This window comes from Convolutriloba macropyga, unplaced genomic scaffold, assembly GCF_964194025.1.
Source record: "Convolutriloba macropyga unplaced genomic scaffold, txConMacr16.3 SCAFFOLD_5316, whole genome shotgun sequence".
In the NCBI taxonomy this organism is placed as follows: domain Eukaryota; kingdom Metazoa; phylum Xenacoelomorpha; order Acoela; family Convolutidae; genus Convolutriloba; species Convolutriloba macropyga.
In genome coordinates this window covers 1-17,541 of record NW_027451095.1, presented here as the reverse complement: position 1 = coordinate 17,541, position 17,541 = coordinate 1, and the positions used below count along the sequence as shown (strand labels likewise).

At 38.1% G+C, this 17,541-nt stretch overlaps 1 protein-coding gene across 1 annotated transcript; it reads right to left on the bottom strand.

Annotated features, from left to right (window-relative positions):
* Positions 1 to 4,581: 4,581 nt before the first annotated feature.
* LOC142356405 (uncharacterized) lies at positions 4,582 to 14,301 on the bottom strand. Its single transcript, XM_075408322.1, has 6 exons — positions 14,134 to 14,301; positions 12,834 to 12,961; positions 11,371 to 11,486; positions 9,249 to 9,508; positions 8,270 to 8,465; positions 4,582 to 5,372 (listed from the first exon to the last, which is right to left on the bottom strand). Exons 1-6 carry the CDS (start codon positions 14,192 to 14,194, stop codon positions 5,177 to 5,179), a joined length of 957 nt encoding a protein of 318 aa, XP_075264437.1. The 5' UTR covers positions 14,195 to 14,301; the 3' UTR covers positions 4,582 to 5,176.
* Positions 14,302 to 17,541: the final 3,240 nt, after the last annotated feature.

The window sequence follows — 17,541 nt, the reverse complement described above, 5'->3', positions numbered from 1 at the left end:
AATATATGTGACCTGTCTTCAACGCGACTGGGTAACAGGTTGTCAAAAAATTGCAAAAAGAAGCGAAGTTCAAAACAGTCCCTACTTTTGGAAACAACTAATTTCAAATTGAGTAAAATCAATAAAAACCAACTGAAATTACTAAAATGCTCATCTATATCTCCAAAAGGAGCAATTGAGACCTATCATTATCCAGTGTACGTCATACAACTGCAGAAAGAAAGACAAACCCGCAAAATTTAAAAAATTAGTATAAACTTTGCCCGAAGATGGTAGTGAAGCCGTTGAAACCTTAAGTTTGTCACTAAGAATATTACAAATGTTCAATTGCGCATTTTTTTAAAATCAATGGGAGCTACTAATAATGTTATAAATTAAAAAAAAACAAAAATTCTTCAAAATGTACTCATGAATAAATTTCTCAAACATTTTATCATATATCATTGTAACAGTAGTAAAAAAGCCATAACAAATGGTTGAAAATTAAACCGGTATAAATATTAAATTATAACTCACTAGAAACGGATTTTGACCTGTATTTATTGAGACTAAGATAAAAATTGACTAAAAAAAACTATTTGAAAAAAAATGCCAAAACTCAAATTTCCAATTATGTTTTTGAAAAGAATAATTTTCAAAAGTCATAAAAGACATAAAACTTCAACTCAAGAAGCCATTTGGTCCTGTTACTAATTAGACTACGTCACGAGACTGCAAAATAACAACAAATACAGGCCCAATACTTCACCAACAATTTTACGACACCACAGTGTTCAAGGCAAAATAATAAATAAGATCTTACCTATAAGAACTGTAAATATTCACTTGTTTCTCATCCGAACATCAGCGGGTGTTTTTTCTAAAAGGACTACGTAGAAATGACAAAAAGGAAACTGAAAATGGACAGTGCAGAAATCTTGAAAATCTTTTATGAAAATAATTGTTCGAAGCCATCAGTCAAAACATGTAACCAACAAAAGAAATAATTTGTCAGTCAACAAAATTATTTGAGACTTTTTATCATCGAAATTGAGTTACATGGTGACAAAAATGAGTGCAGAAAAAGACAGTTGGAAAATGTTTTTTTAAATAAAATTTAACTTTAAAAGACATTGAAACAAAGAGCTATAAACTGAAGTCTTTAAAAGGGTTCAACAATACGTCCATGGGGAGCAATTGAGACCTATCTTTATCAAGTAAATGTCATACAACAAAAAAAGGAAGACAACACAAGCGGAAAAATCTTTTTAAAAATCTATAAACTTTTGCGAGAGAACTCTCTCAGTCCAAAAGCATATAACTATTAGACAGAAACAATTAACATATTCAGATATGAATTTTTCTGAGCTGTACGCTTTTCCAACTGTGATTTCTTTTAATTGGACCTGTCAATAATGTAAAAATTCGACAAGGAAACAAATCTAACCTATAAAATATGCTATTGTGATCAAACATTAAAAAAGAACACTAAATTCGTAGTATCAACACAACGAAATCATTAGTTGCTAATGAACAATTATATTAATTAACTGAGAGCCCACAGAAACTGGGTTTCTGCCTCTTTTCCCTCAGACTATGCCAAAATTGAGAGAAAAAAGATCAAATATTGGCGGAATTAATTGACACTTTCTTAGAACAAATTCACTCAATGTCAGAAAAGACATTAGCTAGAAACTGAAAGCATTGTCTACCTCATAAAAAGCAAATTGGATCTTTGTTTGGGGAAAAAGATTCATTGGAATACAAAAAGTAACACAACCGACTAACGTCGGGCAACGAGCTCTCAAACGACGGCGAGCGGTTGGCTTCGTCAGTAGCTAGCCACGGTTTAGTGAGGCTAGCTTTAGATTAATTGAAGGGGCGTAACGTGAGCGCAGTGGGGGTGCACCGCGGCGGGGTTGCGAAAGTGGATTGGGGGACTGATGTGGAGGCGGTTGGTGGGTGGAGTGTGAGATCAATTTGTGAGAACCGCACTTCACACCATAAGTATAAGTCTACAAAACAGTTTCTCAGTTTCTGTTAATTTCATATTTGAAAGCTAGTGGGCTGAACGGCTCTAAGAGAGCTTAATGCAAAGTGGGCGCTACCTCTTTATCCGTTTCTGAAGACAAAAAGCAAAAGGGTCAGACGCAAAATCGGCCCAGTGAAAAATTGCATAAAAAACAAACAGCATTAAAATTTTGCTACAAATTAAGCTAAAAAACAAATTGAAAATTACAAATAAATTTCAGCCAGTTTACAACGTAAGCTTAATTAAAGGGGCCTGAGGTGAGCGCCGCGGGGGAAGTTAAAACGGGGGCTAATTGATTGAATTGAGAGAGGGCTGGTATGTGCGAAGGGAGTATGTTGGGCTTGTCAACCTCTAAGAATCACCCTTCAAACAAAAAGTATAAGTCTCCAAAGAGTTTCTGTGAATCGCATACTTGTAGACTACTGAGCTGAAAGCTCTCAAAGCTTTTAATGGGCATTAACTGTTTATCCCGTTTTTGAGGACGAAAAGTGAAAAGGGCCTGAGAACGATCAGTCGAGCGAAAAAATGTAATTTTTATAATGTAATTGCTACAAACTTCGTTTGGGAGCAATTAATGAGAAATGAAAACAAAACATAAGAACTCCAAAGCATTTTACAAAAACAATTTATCAGAGCCGTAGAAACCTCGAGCTTAACTCTGAAACCATAATATCATTGTTGGGTCTCATTTTTGTAAACAGTATTTGTCAATAATTGAGCCCTGATTTGAAATTCTTGTCAGTAATTTACATAAAATCTATAAACGCAAAAATATTCAAATGCAATATTTTTTGAAACTATCGAGTATAAATTTGCAAACAACTGGCAAAATTGTAATTCCAGAAAACTCTCAAAGCCATCGCGGGTTTATGTAGCTATATTTAAGCTCACCACAGTACGAAGGTGTCTACTTCCAGCAGATATAAAGAAATCGGGGTAAAAAAATTAAATTGGTCCCATTTTTGACGAAAAGTCTGAATTGTGCAAAATTTTGCCTAAACTATTGCCAAAAAAGTTTGATCGAACAATTCAGCAACCCTTCTCTATCTCTGAAGATTAAATTATTAACACTATCTTTAACAATTTGGACGTATTTTAGCAAAATTGACGAAAATTTGGTCAAAAATACGAAAAATGTGAGTAAAAACAACGGATTATCGTCTACTGCTCACAAGAACTTTGAACCTCAATAACTCACTGTAAAAAAAACAAAAAAAGTCTTTTTAATTTTATATTGTACGCTGATGATACTAATGATATATTTCTAATATTTCTAATGATACCACTCACAACTCTTTATGATGATTATATCGATCGGCCAAAACTGACTGAACAAAAAACCCATCTGAGTTCTGAGTATATAGCATATAGTTCCTCCTCTCCCCCCACTAAAGTGGGTCGAAAAAAATAAGCATGCCATATTCATTTCAATGAGTTGCATGATCACTAAACTGCGAAAACAATCAACACAGAACACTTCTAAAGAGAAACCCTCGCAAGCATTAAATCAGCAGTGACCCGGGTTGCGCGTCATACACGAATCTTAGTAATCACACTAGGTCATATATGATTCTTAGTATTCATACAAGGTCATATATGATTTGTATGTTTTCTTAGTAGTCATACAAGGATCATATATGATTTCCTAGAAATCATACAGGGATCATACAAAAAAATTCAAAGCCTAAAAACTGTATATCTTTCGTTTTCTTTTGATGTTGAAAAAGTTTCCGGGAAAACATACAAGGTCATATATGACACATAAAGCATTGATTGGTTCCACAAAATCCCGTATAATGTAGTCAGAGGACATATTAAATTATTATATCGCATTTGCATTCCACATTTGATTCTTTGTGTGGGCAAAAAGAATAATTTTCCAAATTAAATATTATCAGAAAACGAATTTGAGGTTAACTGCAAAAACATTTTTAAATATTTTTTTTTTATAAATGAGCATTTACAGGTATAAGCTGGCTTCAGAGAATATTAGAACTTTATTTATCTTTTTGGACTTACTCTTTTCCAACTTTGCAAATGATATTGTACGTTTGGGTCTTTTGGCGGATCACAAAGTGATGCCGGGAATCACATAAGTGAGTCCTTGCCGAATGAAATTTTAAAAGTCATAAATGCTTAAAAATTCATGAAAAATAGATGAATGATTCTTGGTATTCATACTAGGATCATATATGATTTCTTTGTAGTCATACAAGGTTCATATATGATTTCCTAGTAGTCATGTATGATTTCTTAGTAGTCATACAAGGATCGTACTAGGAAATACGTTATGATTTGTATGATATCATATATGATCCTTGTATGACTACTAAGAACTGGTGACCCGGGGATGGAACCACAATCAAACATGTATCATGCTCCGCTTCAAAAATGTGAGCAGGAGGCAAACAAGTTGGACCACGCTGGTCAATTGAGCCAATAATCCTCATAAGATCGCAAAGACATTAATACCCAGTCACGGCTGACATTGTAATTATTCGATTCAACAGAAGCATCATTATCGGCAGCAACACAACCAGCTCAAACGCAGATTCACTCAAATGCGAATTCAGAAAAAAAAAACTGTGGACATATCATTACTGTTTTGGCCCCAAGAGGGAATGCATAAATTTTATTATCAGATTATCTCACCTGCGAATATTGCCATAGTTAATACACAATCCAAAAAGGCAAACATATATCGATGAACCGGCTCAATTTGTCTGACAGTCAACTTGCAACTAACAATAAGAATGTCATCTAAGAAGCACAGAGTGTTTTTAAGCGCAAATATAATATACTGCATAGTTTTTTGAAAAAGCTGCTGGCATGTCAGTTAGAAAAAGTTTCTTCAAGAATGGGTATTGGTCTGTAAATTCAACACTAAAGCATATAAGCGTGCTTTAAATCCAGTTTTTATAAAATCTATGTTTTGTTTTGTCTTGCGTACCATAAAATCACTGACCATCGACTGAGCAGAATTTAAAAGCTTGAAATTTTTTTGTTGCTTCGTTTGCCATTAATGTTTGATTAGATCTTTACATTTTGCCCCAGAACGTTTCTAATCCCATAGTTACACAGCATGTGCTATTTCATATTAAATAATAGTTCTGGGGCACAGGAAAGATCCGTTTGATCTCATTTGTTCCGTCTTGAGTTTCGTTTTCAGAATGAGGTGTCGTCCTCACTGACAAAAGTGCTCTGTTCATAGCGAGAGCTGTACTCCACAGATCTGTCTTCGTACCCTTCTTCACCTGCTCCTCCCCCGCCCCGACCTGATCTATAGTTTGGAGACAAATTAGTGTTTTTACCTCCGTCTGTTCCCCCACTCTCAGCCGTTTTCTTATTCTTGTTTCTCCAGCTGATTTCGAAAACAGAGTTTTTTTAGTTAAACGAGCCGCATAGAACCTGGCTAAACTTCTGGCTAACAATAATTTTTGACCAAAATCTGCCGGACCGAAGGAATCTCGACCAAAATTACTCAAAATTACTCATAATTGTCCGCTCATAATTTGTGTCCACTTGTTTACGCATGCTTCGAGCATTTTCGATCTATAGTTCTCATCAGACTTTCGTGCAGTGATAGCAGCATTTTTGTTTTATCCTCTTTAATAAAGGATTGTTGCGTATGTAGAGTTTTTTGCTAAGTCAAACCATCTTAAGGTATCGCATGTTTTTAAATTACCCGAGAAGCAGCATTATGAAAATAAAAATGATAGTGAAGTAGCATTAGAAGCCTTAGCAAGTCTATTAATTTTTAACAGCATCAGGTTGACTCAATTCTAAGCAAGATAATTTTACGGTAGGTGCAATCTACTGGACGTCGTCAGTTTTGTGGTCGGTCACAGTATGACCAAGATTAGTTATGTTTGAGTCAAGAAGTTAAGCCAAACACAAACCCATTATCGTCTGAAAAATTGCTCTCGAATGACATGCGGGGCTATTTAATTCAGGGGATGTAGCCTAGATAAATTTTTCTTTATGGGTGCAATAATACCAGACTACGTTGGATTCAAACCCCAACCTCCTGAATCCAATTGCCCCACCACCACGGAGTCATTAACCACTCGTCTATCAGGTCCTTGTGATCGTCTCTCTAACGATCGGTTTTGGTTGAACAAACTTTATTTCGGGGTGAGAGCAATTGGAATCACTCAAAATGGTAGGTGAGGGTCTCTACACCTTGCAAATTTACAGCAGTTTCTAATAACTATACAATTTAAAGACAGTTACCGTTAAAGTTCAATAATGATCGAAAACATAATTCAACAACCAAAAACAGAGGTAAATGTTCCAAACGACAGAAGTCGAAATTCAAGCCATGAGCAAACTTGCTCTAGCTAAAAACATAGCCAGTACAATACCCGGAAGCGACTCAACTCTAACCTAACCTTACCGAAATCAGAACACCCGAACGAGAACAACTGAAACATCAGAACGGTAGACATATCAGAAACGATAAACATCAGAATGAGAAAAAAAACAAAAAGTCGGCCAATAATATACAATAAAATATTTTGAAAAATTCCGACACAGTTTTTCACTTCAGGGTGTGAGTAGGTGCGGGGGGTAGGTGTGTGTGTGGGGGGGATAGGTAGTTTGCGGGGCGAGGGTAAGTAGTTGGGGGGTGTAGGTAGTTGGGTGGTGGCTGCAGAGAGGAAGTTGGGGAGCAGGTATGTGGGGGAGGTTTAAGTGGAGGCGGGAGGGGGGGGGGTGTGGACAGGTAGGTGGGGATAAGGAGCAGGTAGGTGGAGGTCTATAGTTAAGACAAGAAAGGGTTACTTATATAGGATGAAAAAATCTCAAATTTACTTCATCACCTTGAATATTATCAGCAGTTCCTAATTAGGATACATTACAAAGCAAGCTACTGTTGAAGTTCAATGCTCAAAAGCAGAAGTAAACCATCAAAAAGAGAGGTAAATGTTCGAAACCAAAAAAAGTCAAAATTCAAGCCGTTAACAAACTTGCTCTGGCTTAAAAAAAATATAGCCGGTAGGATACTGGAAACAACTCTGAGCGTGGACCATTAAAATTTTTAACAAAGCTTTACGAAAATCGTAGTATCAAAAAATATGAGACAAAAAATTGGCAATCTAATAAACTGCTAAGTGTTGCAACAAATGCAGATAGATCCTAGTTCAATAAGGGGGTTTGGGGTAGGGTGGAGGGGTTTAGGTGGGCGAGGGGGGAATTTGGGGATTGGGTTTACGTGAGGGAAGGGGGTACGTGGGGGAGGGGGTACGTGGGGGAGGGGGTACGTAGGACGTTTCTCAAATTGACTTCTTCACTTTGAATAATACAAGTTATTACCAATTGCTATACATTACAAGCAGCTATTATTAATGTCCAGTGTTTGAAAACAGAAGTCAGCGACCAAAAACGGAGGTAAGTGCTCGAATAGAAAGAAGTCAAAAATCAAGTAATGAACAATATAACGTCAGCTGAAGATTATAGCTGGTAGAACACCGGAAACGACTTGAAGAGTAATGCAACAAAAAACCGTACTTCACCGTACCTACTAAGAAAATATCGAAAAAAAAAACAAGAGATATAATGCAAAAACAGCAATATATAGCAAGAAACAACCAATTTAAGTAAGGAATGTGATTGAGTGCGGGGACGGGAGTTAGGGGGAAAGAAGTGTTTGGGTTCAATTGCACTTTCGGGTGGGTATGCGAAGGGGTTACGTGCACAGTGTAGGCATTTAGGTAGGTGTAGGAGTTTGGTTGGGGGTAGATACTCGTCGGGCGTCATATGGTCATAACAAAAATCGTGCCGATGAAATAAAAAAAAACATAGCATGACAAGTCCTGACGTACAATTTAAAGAATTTTCATTGACTAAATAAAAAAACTAGACCTAAAACGGACTAGCAATTTGACTTCAAAAATCATGAAAATGTGTGAACAGATCTTAAAAAAAGACAGCGCCCCAATACAACTCAAATTCTTTGAATTGTAATAAAAACCAAGAGAAAGCCAATAATAGCCCCAGTTATCGCTGTGCGGCTATTAAAAAAGACCACAGGACTGATGTAATTGCTACAAATTTCGTTTGAGAGCAACTTATTACAAACTGTTACTTGTTTGCGTGGAAGTGAAGTTAGTAAACAGCATTCTAATTAACTTACGGGCTACCGATAAAATCCATAATTTTTGCAATCAATAGAAACAAATCCCATCAACGGTTCCCATCCAGCGGATAATGAACCAAGTTTAAAAACACGCACTCGCTTTTTGTATGCCCATAGTATACCTTGCAGTGTTGTTTATATCGTGGGTTGGAGAGAAATTTCGCCGTCTCTGACTCTTTTCATCCCCCTCCTCGCCGCCATCTGAATGATCTGGAGTAAGTGAGGTGGCATTTTGGTTATTCTCTCTGGCGTTCACTCTCTTCTGCCGGTGCGATGGAAATTGCTCTTCGTCGACGAAGGGGGAACCCTTGTCTTGACCTATCACAAATAAATATGCTCTCACCCGACTCGTGATTTAACTGCCAAACAATATATTTATGTAAGGTGCAGTGGGAAAAAATAATTTCACCGCTAAAACCATAACGTTTTTTTAGCGGCAAAAGTGTTGGATGTGGTGATTGCTTTTAAGATTTTTTTGTTCCGCCGCGCATGAAAGCCCCCCGGTCTGGCTAAAATCTTGAAACATTTTGCCAATAACTTGAAACACTATCATTTCATGGTAAATCTTGATAAGACATTGGTAACAACTTTTTACACCTTAGTATGTCTTACAATGTCATGTTTACTCTTTCTTGGTTATCTTGCCATGATCTTGTTTCTTTATACCCAGGAAAAGATCTTGCAAGTTTGTGCATATATTTTCATGGTAAGTGCTATGTCAAGATCTTGGCAAGATTTACCATGTTTTAGTATGTTCCTTATCAAAGTGTATCAAGTTTCGTTTCACTGGGCCGCTTTATCCTTTAATATGCCGAGTCAATTTTTTTCTTAGGCTCCTAATTATACCATATTAGGTCACACATGGCTGAGGTCTGAAAAAAGGTGAAATCATGTTCAGATGAGAACCCCAATTTCGCAATCATGGTTTCCCAGGTTGAAGTCCTTGATGGAACATTTAAGCTAGTCCAGATAAATATGAATGTACAAGGGAGCAAGGGAGGTTTTGTGTGTTCAAAATTACATAATATGGAATCATAAGAAAACGCACGAAACCCTGGTGAACTTTGCACTAGTCGTGAAGTGTGCTTATGATAAACGTACTTTTATCCTTTTGGTTGAGCTTGGATCGAGCGTGAGCATTTGAGACTCGATTTGAGAAGAATTGAGAGGTGTCACGTTTGGTAGCCTTCCTGCTTCTGCTCCTCTTATTGCTCTTCTTCTTCTTATCTTCACAGAAGGTGACACGGCCCTTCTTGCATGGACCACAACCCAGGAAGCAACAGAGAGCCACGCCCACTCCTATTCCGATAGCCAGGAATACAAAACACAGCACACAGATCAGTACAATGACCCACTCGTTGCTGCAGCAAACAAACATAAATCTTTTAAGAGACCAATGGTCAAGCTTAAACCATCCAGCACCAAATCATTTATATCTGAACTTTTTAGCAGAGTTTTAGCTGAGTTTTTTCATTAGTATTCGAGTGTAAATCCAACTCTGTCAGAAAATATCAGTCTTGTTTCAGCAAAATTTCAAGTCTCTAACTCATATTTCGAACATGTTAGCATCTATATAATTAGTTTCATAGTGAATTTACATTTTCTCATTGCTGGCAATAAAGGGGCATAGTGAAACGCCGAAAATGTAACATAGAGGCCAAATTGTGGCCAAATCAACCCAAAAAAATTGATTTTTGACCCTAAATTCTTAAAGCATACTTTTGCCTATTTTGTTTTTTTTTCTTTTTCAGCCTATTTTTGAAGTTTTAGATACTGGTTGTTGATTGTGAAATGTCACAAGTTGGAGCTAGAGATCGCTTAGTGAAAATGGGTACTACCCGTGGCCCAAAGATTCTACACCAGATGCAGACGCCAACTCCAGATGACTTGATGTACAATTTTGGTTCTTCCCGGATCAATTTGACAAATTTGATACAGAACGCATAACTTAGTGCCCCTTTTTTGACGATATCGTTGCTTTTTTAACTTTTCACCAATCCAACGAATTTGACTTCTGATCCAACTTTTTGCAAATTCCCTGTGATTTTGATGTTTCATTGACTTAATTTAGCGTTCTTCTGACCTTTTTTGAAGTCCCCTCCCCCATTTTTCTTGTCAGATTGCCAGAACAAAAAGTTATATAATTATACTTAAAATAAGGATAAAGATGTTTTTTGTAACGGCCTTAAATTTTTAAAATAAACAACCCAGCAATATAGATGAATTTTAAATCCTTAAATGAAAAAAATTTTGATGAAAAATCAAGATCAAATGTTAAGAGTAAACAAAATTTTAAAAACGAAGAGGAAGACTCTGATTGCTCGTTCAGCTGTACTTTCAGAATCTCGATATCTATCAAAAAAAAAATCACTAGTCTGTGCGGTGAACGCAAAATAAGCCGAAGTAAAAGTAAGCCGACATAAAAGCAAGCCAAAATTCATGTAGTCGTTATGTAATCTATCAGAAAAAATACATTGTCAGCCGTTAAAATCAAGACTGCGTAGAGTATTACAATGTATAATGTATTCCAATGCACCCAATTAACAAAAATACGTCATTTTTGGCATTTGAGGGTTACGCACCTCAGTGGACCGCTGTCCAAGGCCATGCCTCTCATGCGCTGTGGAATGTAAACAGGAAACCTCGCGTCAGTTATCAAGAAACCGCTGCCGCTTCGTACCGCTAATCGGAAATTCTTTTCTCTTTGTATTCCAATTCTGCTTAATAACTTAGCATGACGTCTTTTATTCTATTCCGTTTAACATACTATGCGCATACGTGGAAAGTTATTAGTACTCTCTGATTGGTTAATAAATCACACGCTTGAATTCTAAAACTAGCCCCCCCCCCCACTAAAAAAGGGGCAATAGTTGAAAAGATCCAAAGATCACAAGCTCACAAATATTTTGTTAAAATTAATGTTATTGTCTGGAAAGAAGCGAGAATTTTTTTTGAGACGGGCACTATTATACTTTGCTCCAGAAAAATCCAGAAAAGTGTAGATGATTTTTTTTGTCTTCACTCCGTTTCCATTAAAACTGTGCTTAGCCCCTTGGCCGAGGTCTTAATCCTTTAGTGAATTTATTAGCGTCACAACTGCAATATTAATAAATTGTTGTACGATTTATTAATAGTAACGGACTTCACTCACGTTTGAATTCACACTGGCACAAAAATTAAGTTTAAAATTCGGTACAGTATCTAGTCAAAGTAATTTTAATACCCGGGTTGGTCGCTCTCATCCTCCGTATAGACTTCGATGACACACTTGCTGGTATCGGACTTCTCGAAGTACTTGCAGTGCAATCTACCCCAGCAGTCATCCAAATACACACACGGCTGTATCAGCAAAATCATCATCAGTTAGGTATCACCAAATTTCAGATAGACCAAAAAACATATGAAAAGACACTATATGTCGACCAGGAATTCGTGACTTATGATCGACAAAATATTTTTTTAGAAAATTTCTTTCCACCTTAGGTTGGCTAAAATGCATATGCCCGTCTTCCAATTGACCAAAACAAGCTATGAGGCCACTATTGGTTGTCCTAAATTGACTGTGAATAGATAAGAATTTCATGCAAGAAACACAATAGCTCAAATGACAAAAAAATTCCGTTTATAGCCATAGAGTTTTTGCGGTTGTGTATTATTCCCTTAAATTGGGATGCAAATGTGGTCATTTTTCAAATTATCTCATTTGACTACTCAAATTGTTGGAGATAAACGTTGCCTTTGACCTGACTTGCGATGGATCACACTTGATACTTCTGCGCTTGAAATTACTTGGACTTGACGACTTCAAAAACGCAATATGTTCTGATCAGAGGGGCGGACGCCAGCGCACTTGAGTCTATTCGTGGCCTTTTTTTAGCTCGGTGCATTTGATCAGAAACAGTTTCAAGTGCAATTGAGGTTGATCAGAGCCATTGTTACTTTAAAAATTTTTGCTCATTGTTTGATTAAGAATTCTTGACTTTACCAGAAGCCGGAAAAGAATAACAGAATAGATCCCAGAAGCCAACAATACCGATTTGATCTGATCAGAGATTCATTTTAAGTTTATCGGCTCTGAGTCGAAGCAAGCAGTCTAGCGGGGGAAAAAGAGGTAAAAGCAACTGTTGAAAAAGCAGTTTGTGTTCAAATCGCCAAATTGGCCAATTCAATCAAACTTATGGATCAATTTTTTGTACAAAACGTGTTCAATAATCTTTATGAAAAAAAGGTACCGATTCACCCATCGTTAGTGGTACTCTGGTAAGACTATGTACTTGAGTCAGATCAGAGGTGGATTGAAAGGCACTTAGAGCGCAAAAAAGCGTCAAGCGCGGTTTAGTCTGATAAGAGGTCATTGTTGTCTGGGACGGTATGCTCAGAAGTAATTTTAGCGTAGAATGGTCTCATAGTCTGAGAGATACTATTGAAATGGATATTCAAGAACTAAAATAAATAGAGGGACTGTTGTTCCTTGTTCAAAGAGACCGATGAGTAGGAAAAGAGGCATAGACTCGACTAGAACTGGTTGGGAACAGACTATCGGCCAACTTGTGAAAAGGGAGTACGTCGGTCGTTTCTAGGGTCTCGGTCGTGTAATCTCGTTTAGGGGGGAGGGGTGATACAAGCATAAATAGCAATAAGTTTCTTTAGTTCTGTAACAGGGCAGCAAATAAGCGTAGTCTCTACCTGGTTCAAGTTTGCATACTCTGGTCGTGTGCAGCATATCTTGCTCACACAGCACTTTGAATAATTGGTTGTTTTGTCATCCAAACAGTCCTGCTCTTTTGAGCATCGGGTGCCATAGTCGATCAGAACTAAAAACATGCGCATCCAAAAAAACCCATTACATACAGAACAAATCTTGAATTTTTTATGAACCAAATTACAGTTTTCGAAATCTTGTCATGAAATTGTAGGTGGTTTTAGTGGCCATAGATAGGCGCTTCCAAAGTAAATACTGCACTACCATCCCGGACTGAGGTCCCATTTATATTCAGCGCTGAATCATAGTAACTTTTATTCTGTATTTTAATCTGTCAAGTATCATGATCATGTCAAAAATTGGAATGATCAGCGTAAAAATTCAGGACAACTTATTTATTCTGAATTTGTTCTGAAATGCATGCCAAAATCATACTGTTCCATGACTGCTCAGAAAAAAAATATCAGCCTGAAATCAAAGTTCTCAGAAAATTCAGCATGTGAATACTCTGAATTTACTATTAGAATCATAAATAATAAAAACACGAAATCAATTCTGTTCACTTTGAATGTTTTTTAGTTCTGTTGAGTTCTCCCGTGCATTTTGTTGCTCCCATGCATTCTGTTGTTACCGGTCATTCTGTTGCTTCCGTGCATTCTGTTGTTCCCGTGCATTCTGTTGTTCCCGTGCATACGTACATACATACTTTTATGCATACATACGTACATACATATAGTCAGTCCCATAAAGTTGCAACGCTATCAGACGTTTCAAAGGTCAAAATTTATATTTAAAACATTCAGAGATCAGCATTTCGTTCATTTGCATGTCGGGAGTTTTCGAACGTTCGCTGGCATCGTAACTTTATGGGACTTACTAAAAATACATACATACATACATACATACATAAACATGCACACACACACACAAACACACTCACATTACGAACGAATTGATTAAAATAAAACAAGAGGCTATTCAGTTATAAATATTCATAAGCCACTTTATTGCAAAAAGGTCATCTACTTGTTTTGCGTGTCAACAGAGGATATGGTTTCTAAAACTTTGGGACCGGAAATATTTTGACCTGCTTCCTTCTCAAGAACGAAAGCGCTGATAAACCTTTTTAAACAATCCAATGGCTTATTTTTTAACTGAAATGTTTTGTGTGACTCATTAGTACCAATAGCGAGACCAATAGGACACCCCCCAATAGAACCAATAGGACAAAATATCATGAATACACTTCGAAGACTTTGTTTTTAGTAAAAAAAAATAACTCACATCTCCCATATCTGCAGGTTGCGAAAACCACCCATCGGAAACTCTGGCGCCAAGTTTTCATCGTTGTTGCTCCACGAGTGGTTGATGTTTTGATAAGATGAAGACATAACTTCGATTATGTAGCTATCGAGCTAAATTGAACATTTCAATCTGAAAACATTATTCCAATCAGAGTTGGGTCAAATTCAGTCATTCGTCATTCTTTAATTAATTAATTGATGAGCCGGTAATTTAATCAACGCACAGCAACCGCGGCCCCATGCAACACTCAATACTCCCCACACACACCGCCCCCCCCCCCCCCCCCCCCCACACAAAAAAAATCACCACTCTTCAGCTAGCACCAGCAACCCCCCCCCCCAAATCACCACTCTTCAGCTAGCACCACCCCCCCCCCCAAATCACCACTCTTCAGCTAGCACCAGCCCCCCCACACCCCACCCGCCCTCTCTCACACACAGATCCATCTTCTTAATTCCTGTTAAAAACAAGCCGTTTCAATTTCCCTGTCTGAGGACACCATGGCCTTCTTCGCCGTTCACAGAAACACCACTTCCTTGAACTTCTTTTCCTTTTCCCTATCTGTGGACACCATCGCCGTCCTCACCGTTCACGGAGGCACCACTGTCTTGAACTCATTTTCTATTTCCCGAATTGAGGACAACAACGCCGTTTCCATAGTTCACATTTTCAAGTTTCAAAAATGAAATAAACGGCTTGGAAAGTGGTGAAAGGAAAGAAGATCTTCTATCTGGTGTCACCCAAGTATTGGTCCCCACCAACATTCACCGGGTCCGTCCCAGGTGAGTGGCACATTCTCAGTCCCACATTTACAGTATACAAGTTAAAGTAACCCCTAAACTAACTGCAGATCCGTGGGGGGGTTGTGTTTATATTATAGTCTTACAGCTGTGTATTATAGTCTTATATCTTTATATTATAGCCAAAGCAGGGTAACGTGTCCTTACGGCGTCCTTACACCAATTTGCATGCAATTGGCATGCAATTTCATCATGGTCAAATTTTTTTTTGATGAAACCGAAAATTTCAAAATTTGCATGATTTTTGTCTGATCATGGTAAATATCAAGTTTAATCTGTCAAGTACAAAATCATGATTAAAAAAGTTTTTCTGAATTTGTCCTGCTCATAAAAACTTAACATTTGACTGCAAATGTACTGCTGCAGAACTGTTTTGGTGAGTTAGTATGGGAATGTAAGGATTCAGCGCTGAATTGTCCTGGGACTAGAGTCCGGGATTGGACTTAACGGGGCTTTACCATTTTTGAGAGCAAAAAGTCAGAAGCATCGGAATAAATGATCAAGCAAAAAATTGCACTAAGGAAGCCCATGAGGAACCAAAAATGCTACAAAACTTAGTTTGAGAGCAATAACACCGAATTACAAAAAAAATGTGAGCAACAGAAATTGTGGAACAAAACATAACCGAATAACGTCGGAAGAATTGCTCTCGAACGACTAGTGGGAGCTCTAATCTGCTGCAGCCTACTTCATTCGGGGTGGGGGGGGTACCTGAAATAGTTTAGGGGCTTCAGGTGACGGCCATTAGAGGTTATTATATACCACTATAACCACAAATAAATTTTTTTAAAAAAAGACCCTAATTTTGGTGCAGTTCTCATTCCACTTTTAGTAGTGAACTCCCGCCACTTGAGTCCAGCTGCTGACACTTGTCATGAACAAACTTTCGTTGGCTAAGAAAAACATAGCCGGTAAAACAAACGAAGCGACCGAAGAGAAAAAACAACAAGGTAGCCCAATAAAACTCATTTAAAAAATGTCTTAGGAAAAAATATACACAGTATTTAGTTCACGGCTGCGGGTAAGTGGGGGAAGGGGTGGAGGTGGTGGGGGTAAGTGAGGTGAGTGGAGGGGAGTAGGCGGGAGAGAAAGAGGTAGGTAGAGGGGGTACCTACGTGGGAGGAGGGGTAGATAGTTGGGGGTAGGTATTCGGGGAGGGGGGTAGACGTAAGGTATCTGTAGTTTGAACAGGGATAAAAGACTTAAGGGATTAAAACTTCTCATAATGAAATTTTTACAATGAGTATTTCCAGTAGTTCGTAATTTCTATGTAATAGTGCCTTAGCTACTGCTAAAGACCATTGTTCCCAAATAGAAGTACAAAAGTCAAATATTCACGCCATGAAAAGACTTACACCAGCTACAAAAAAATAGACTGTAGAATACCGGAAATGTAAATTTAATCTCAAATTCAGAAATATCAAAGTGAAAGAGCCTGTGTTGTACCTATATTCGAAGCATAAAAGAGATGAAAATGAACGCCTGATAGAACTATAGTGTAGTGAAAAAAAAAGACTCACTTTTTAGGGCGGGGCTGGTGATGGCATCATGTAGGGGGTAGGGGGGCAGCCAGGTGAGGGGGAAGTAGTTGGAGTGAGGGTAGAAGGGTGGGCGAAATAAGTGGGCGCGGTAGGTAGTTTGGAGGGGAAGAAGAAGGTGCAGGGAGGGAGGGAGGGAGGAGATAGGTGAGGGGGGCAGGGGGTAGATAGGTGGGGGTAAGTAAAGGGTAGATAGGTGGCGACGGGTTTTGTAATTGGTACAGAAAGGAGGGAATTTTTTGGGAAGGAAACGTCCCAAAATGACATTTCGTCCTTGAACAATTTTAGCAGTATCTAATCACTATGTATTATTAAATACGCTATTGTCTCTGTTCTAAAAGAGAAGTAAAAGTTTGAAAACAAAAGTCAAAACATAGTACAAGTCATAAAGAATTTGCTTCAGCTAAGGAACCTGTAGAATATTAATACACCTCTTCGAGTCGTAAAAACCTGTAGAATCTCAATACTCCTCTTCGAGTTGTGAAAAGATCAACACGTTTACAACGATTGCTTCAAACTTTTTTCGAGAGCAATTTAAAATATCAATTTGAGATCCTTGCGACAGAAATTGAAATCATTGAAAACCACACTCTCGTAGAGAACCTTCAAAAATTTTTAATTTACGCAAAATTGTCTACGACTTCTGGATATAAAAAAAGTTCTTTTATGGCTTCATGGCATTTTTCTCCTGATGTTTAACGTCAGGTGATTTGGTCTCAAACAAGCGGCAATGATTGGCTTGTGTAACAAAGGGGTTTGGGCTTACGGATCCCAGCATCAGGGGTTAAGCGGACTTGGCCGAAGCTTTAGGAGGGGGAGTCAATTGATGGTGAAAGGGCTGGACGAGAGGGGTGGGATTCATGTCGCCGCGTGACGGAGAGTTGACGCGGGCTTGACTGCCGGACGGGTGGGCGGGTTTACTGAGGGAGGTAGCGAAAGGAAGGTAGGTGGAGGAAAGGTAGATAGGAGGGTGGTAGGTGGGTGGGTAGGTGGGAGTGAGGGAGTGAGGGAGGGAGGGAGGGAGGGAGAGAGGGAGGGAGGGAGGGAGG